The sequence below is a fragment of the Protobothrops mucrosquamatus genome, unplaced genomic scaffold (assembly GCF_001527695.2).
Source record: "Protobothrops mucrosquamatus isolate PMUCROS unplaced genomic scaffold, P.Mucros_1.0 scaffold1802, whole genome shotgun sequence".
Lineage (NCBI taxonomy): Eukaryota > Metazoa > Chordata > Lepidosauria > Squamata > Viperidae > Protobothrops > Protobothrops mucrosquamatus.
The window spans coordinates 199894-206082 of NW_015387939.1; the positions used below are offsets into that span (position 1 = coordinate 199894).

The 6189-nt window shown below is 36.6% G+C and overlaps 1 protein-coding gene across 1 annotated transcript in view; it reads right to left on the reverse strand.

Moving 5' to 3' along the window:
• TTLL7 (tubulin tyrosine ligase like 7) overlaps nt 1-6189 on the reverse strand; it is a 60031-nt gene that overhangs the window by 23167 nt on the left and 30675 nt on the right. The window contains 2 exon segments of the mRNA XM_015823221.1: nt 437-649; nt 2566-2759. Coding sequence (XP_015678707.1) covers nt 437-649; nt 2566-2759 — 407 coding nt within the window.

Below are 6189 nucleotides of genomic sequence, written 5' to 3' on the forward strand. Positions count from 1 at the left end.
GTATATATACATGTAAAAGAAAAACTAAAGAAAACTAAACCAAATAATCCTTACTCATCTGATAAAATAGGTACACCAATTCCCAACCCCCAGGAGTTTCTGCAAAAACCTCCCTCTAGGTTTTATTTTTTTTCCTAATGATTCCAAATCTTCTGATTATCCAAATGTATAGTTCTTATAAAACTTTTTCATGTTGTGATTTGAAGCCAAAATTTCATTTAGAACAAGGTGGTTGTGTAGAATACAATGCCCAAGCCACTTTTATTTCCCCTGACCACAAGTGCAACTAGTTAAATTTCTCACTGTAACTTTTTTTAAAAAATAATGGTTTGGATAGCAAAATGAATGGAAAATATTAAACCCATTGCTCTTCATCTTCCCCCACCCACCCAAATACTTCATTAATATTTGCTATTACAAAATTGACATACTTTGCTAACTTACCCCAGATGAATGCACAGAACCTTGGTTGGCAGTGTGAGACACTTTGATAGCAGATGAACCTCTATTTAAAGAGTGTGATCTACTCGCAAGTGATGACCGAGAGAGAAGCATTGCTGGTTTGGCTGTGAAAGGGCGTTTGTCAGCTTGTATTTGCATAGTCAAAGCTGAAATGGATCGTGGGCAGCTTACAGAACGCCTGATAGGACTAGTCGAGGAGGTGGTAGACACATAAGATGGGACTTTTTTAAGAGGCTGCTTCCAGTGCATTCTGCCTGGAAATGAATACAAAAGACTCAACTCCTCTCCCAAATCACAATTGTAGACTAAAAAAACTGTAACAACTTCCAAACTTGCATGCATCTGCTCAGGATATATTCTGAATTCTTGTTCTTCCTGTGTATGCCCATTTTATGTGGATTTTTTTTTTTGACTTTTCAACCCAATGTTGCAAGTGGCCTTTAAATATCTTCCCTGGGTCTTATTTTCCAATACCCTGGACTTTACCATGCACATATGCAAAACTGATGAGGAAAGAATCAAAGAAGTAAGATTAAGAGAATTTACTTTTCTCTATACTCACCTGATTCATTCCCATCTCTTTAGCCTAGCACAAGGGTAGGCAACCTTGGCTCTTTGATGACTTGTGGACTTCAACTCCCAGAATTCTTGAATCAGCATAGCTAGTTCTGGAATTCTGGGTATTGAAGTCCACAAGTCATCAAAGAGACAAGGTTGCCTACCCCTGGCTTAGCAGAAGTATAAATGGTTCATTTCTCCCATCCTATCAAATCTTATGGAAACATAAAATATATCAGATAAATACTGAGTGTCACTCCTGTTAATTTTCGCCCATCCCATGATTCTTAAGAAAAAAAATAATAATCTATACCAGATTATATTGAGCAATATTACTACGGGCCACGTTCTTGCAGTATGTCTCTTTCCCACGGATGCTGCATTATAAATCTACATATAAAACATTAAATAGGCTTAAATATACACACAAACACAAATTAAATTCAATAAAGAGAGTTCCTTTGAATCACCACCGTGCACACAGAGTACCCACACACAGGTGCCAACACTTTTGATAGCTATCAAAAAAGACCTAATAGCAAAACCACAATCTCTTTCAGAATCTTCCCTTAGTTAATTGTGAGTGGTAATGGTGTAATTCAAAATATCTTGAATTATAATCAACGGAGCTTTTCTATTATGCCATGTAGACTACAGACTTCAGTGCCCTCAGAGCTTCATTTAGATTCTCGCTTCCTGCGTTTTGCTCATTATCAAATATTATTACTCCACCAAATGTGTTAGTCCAATTGCCTGATTTATTTGTTCAGTTCAGACTAAGGATGCTGAACTAACTCATAGCAATCCCAGCCAATATAGCCAATTGTGTTGGATTGTAGTTATGGTCTCCTTGCTGTTAAATTATGAGGACTGTGGGAGAAAAACAATCAACAGGCATATGGGGGAGGAGTGGGTTTTTTAAAAAAAAATTAAATGTGCTTTAATTCTTATAATACCCTTTTTCTGCCTCCCCATAACAAGAAAACATATATTATATCAGTGATGGCGAACCTTTTAGAGACTGAGTGCCCAAACTGCAACCCAAAACCCACTTATGCATCGTCGGGTGCCGGGTGGGCGTGGCCCATTGGGTGGGTGTGGCCCATTGGGTGGGCATGGCTGTGGTGGTAACAGCAGACTGGGTGGGACTAAAAAGTTCAATCAATCAATTCCAACTTTGCAAGATCTTTTTTTTCCCGCAAGAACTTGAAATTGACTGATTGATTGAACCTTTTTTTTGTACACGGCGGGGGAGGCCTAAAGCGAAAAGGTTTTATAAAACCCAGCTGAAGGCCTAGGACTGGGATGACGGCGCGCATGCCCACAGAGAGGGCTCTGAGTGCCGCCTCTGGCACCCGTGCCATAGGTTCGCCACCACTGTATTATATCATTTCTGAAGTATTTCAAGATATCACATACGTTTCCATGTTTAGAAAACATTCTTAATCGAGGAGTCTTACAAAATTAAATGACCAGGGAATCTCCTTTTTTTTAAAAAAAAATAACTATTTTAATGTAAAAATTAATCAATTCCCCTCCTATAACTTACTGGATCGCTCTATTAATTTTCTATCTTCAAGATCAAATGAGACATTTTTCTCTTTCTTTCCATTTTCATCTTCTTTCTCAGCTTCCTCTTCCCATTCAGATATGTCACTGCTGCTTTCATGGCTACTGCCACTGCTGTCGTTCTTGTTCTTTTTCATGAATTGTGCACTTTCTGGCATCGAATACAGAGGCTGCAAGAGAAAAGAGGAAGAGCCTAACAAGCTTCTGCTCAGCCTTCATTTTTTATCAATTCAACCTGATTTAGAATCTGCAAGGAGTTTTAATGCAAAATATAAGAGCTTAGATCTGTTCCGCTGACTGCAATAAGGTTTGCATACTAGAGTCAAATATTTGTGTGTGTGTGTGTGTGTATTATTATGTGTCAATCTGAGCTTAGTTTTTATAACATTCCAAGACACAATACATTGGTAAGTAAAAGACAGTTACAATCTTTTGCATCCACAGTTTGGAACCTCAAAAGGCATATTGAACCAATTCCTACAATAGAAGTGAATTCTGAGACTTGAAATTCAAAGTATCTGAAGGAACACTTTGGAGAAACCTGATCACAAAGCAGCACTGTTAAACCTATTTTAGACACCTTGAAATTCCCAAGATCTCTGTGCAAGATGACCAGATGCAAAACAGAAAAAAGATCCTAAGGCCTTTAAAAGTCCAGGAGAAGGGATTTCAGGAAACAAAAGCTATGCTCTCTGAAATTCCCTGTGGTATACAACTCTTAAGAAAGTGCTTGAAATTTCTCTGAAGGAAAACAGCGCTGCTCAATATTCTTATTTTAAAAACTTACCCATCTTGAGCATTTTGGAGACAACTAATTAAAGTAGCACACATCTATATGTATTTGTATATATATAAATGATTTCTCAAACACAGGGAAGCCTACTTTCAATATTTCTTATGCTAATGTATTGGAGTTTTTCAACAGATACTCAGTGAAAAAGCTAATATTTTAATTTAAAACTATACAGGGTTTCTGAAAGTTGAGAACTTCTCCACTTTCAAAGTGAATCTTCTGACAGACTTCCTATCAGAGATCACCCACAACATATCTGTCACTACAAAATTCCCTCTTACTTTCCAATACATTCCAAGTACATCAGTAATACAAGGAGATATCAGATCACACTGGAATCTCATGATTCATTGCTATGTTAGATGGCAACAATGCTAAGAGAAAATAAATGCCATCATAAAATAATTTCCATGCCATGGGCCATTCACTAAAGAAAATAGCTATAAATTAGTGTCAGAGGAGAAGGGTCATTAAAATATACCAGACTATTTTATACTTAGACAATCTACTTTGACTAACGCAGTGCAGGAATATGAAGAAAATTGTTATTATAATCTGGGGATTTACTTAATAATTGGAAAGACCACAAATTCAACATACAAAGAATGTATTCTCTCACAAAACAAAAAAGAAATTCACTTCGTTGGATCCCCTGTCAATTCAGATTTGCACATTTATTCGTGGAATTAGCACAGCCAAATGTTAAAATCACAGACATAGATTTTCATATTAGATCACGCTTTCCCATCTTTGCTTATATCAAAAAAGCTAATTATATATTTAAGCAACAAGCAATTTTACCCGGAAATGAAGCAATTATAACACTTCTCCCAATACAAGAAATTAATTGGAGTGGGGGGAAACTATCTAAGATTTGGGATTTTATACATACAATAAAACCCTAATACGGAATGCCACAACTGTTTGCCTTTGATTTGGCAGCTACTTCAATCCCAGTTGATTGTTCCAACTTTTTCTACCATATTTATCAACAGAGATAAGCATGTATGACTAGACCCAGTGCTTACAATGACTGCTTGCCCCATCAAGTGTGGCAGTGATGTATTCTTTTTAAAATGCACTGAAGCACTTGGAGAGTTAAGCTAATATGAACACTAACAACAACAGAAAAATAGAATGAGAAGTTTTGCTGATAATAATTTATTAAATTAATATGCTGCCCAACTCCTAGCAACTCTGGGTGGCTTACAAATTGCGAGACATTTAAAAACAAAGAAACAAAATGCAATGAACACAAAACAACGAATAGTCATAATCAAAGACCCCATATGTGCAAGTAGACTCCTTTTTTAAAACTTTGGCAAATAATGGCGAAAGAAAAGAGAGTTCGCCACAACTATTTCCAATGAAAATTATACATTTCCCAAACCTGCCATAAAGCTTTGTTTTATTTTATTTTATTTTATTTTTACTCCTGATTCATGTTTATTAGTGTAAGGAATCAAAACAAGCCACTACAATACAGATTTGGATCTAGTTAGAAAACAAACAAAAAACAATATTCCATAGTTGGGGTATCAATCCCTGTGCAACAGAAACAGAATTTGCTCAGTAAATCTCACTGTAATCCCATCTGCATAGGGGATATTTCATTTACTTTAGGAATGGGGAAGGGGGAAAGAAAAAGGAAAAAAGAAAAACATGCACAACGGTCAAAAAAACAGCCAAAGCAATAGACAAAGTCACTTAGGTATCCCTTCATACAGGGGACATTGGAAGGTACCATTTGTTGCAATCTGCCTGCAATAGCCTCCTCAGTTGAGACTGTTAATCTTTTTAACCAGCTGAGGGTTAGGAATTATCAGAACAGAGGCAAATAAAAAGCTAAATGAAAAGTAGGTCACTTGACACAAAGTACCTAATTCATCTTCCAACGCTGTGCCACACATACAGAAGAGAATTAGGATATATACCCTGCAATCCTTTGCATTCCACAGAGTTGCCGTTAAACTGACATCTCAAAGGGCTACAAGGCAACTCATAGTTAAAGGTATTTAAATGCCCCGTTTTTTTCCAGTGGGACTAAATGCACTGAGAGGATTGCTGTGAATCAATAGTTACTGTCCTCTAATGGGTTAAGCAAGCAGTGACTGTGAATTTCTATGTATCTCATAGGAGGGACAAGTGGGGAGCCACATGTAGATAATCAGATGTCCTCCAGAGATTTTGGACTGCAACCCTCATTATCCCTTGCCCTTAGTGAAACTGGTGGAGCAATGAGATTTAGGATACTGGGTCGCCTCTTTTGCTAGTTTCCATCTCCCATACAAGGGGCCTTCAAACTCATCTTCCTCTCCACCATAGTTATACTCTGTCCAAACTCCACCCAAATTAAAATTGGAGAAATTGAGGGATCTGATACTAGATTCATTTTTTTTTCTGATGAACCAGATTCATTTCTTTCTGATGAGATCAAACGTATATTTCCTGAATCTAGTATTTTATTAAACCATGGGTTTGTTCGGTCATGGTCACTTGGATTTAGATAATATATTTGGTTTAAACCTATGTACAAACTCAGGCTGTAAGACAACATAGAAAAATACTAATTGGATATTTTTTTCGGGAGCATGGTCACTGTTGTTACACAAACAAAATTCCACATGGCAGTCATGGAAATAGAAAATTTAGCAACTGTTTTCATAAAGTATGGTTTGTTATTATGAGACTGGAACTGTGTAGTTAATGGCAGTTTTTCCTAGCTCTGGTCTACAACTCTCATCATTCCATGGATGAGATAATAATAATAATAATAATAATAATAATAATAATAATAATAATAATAA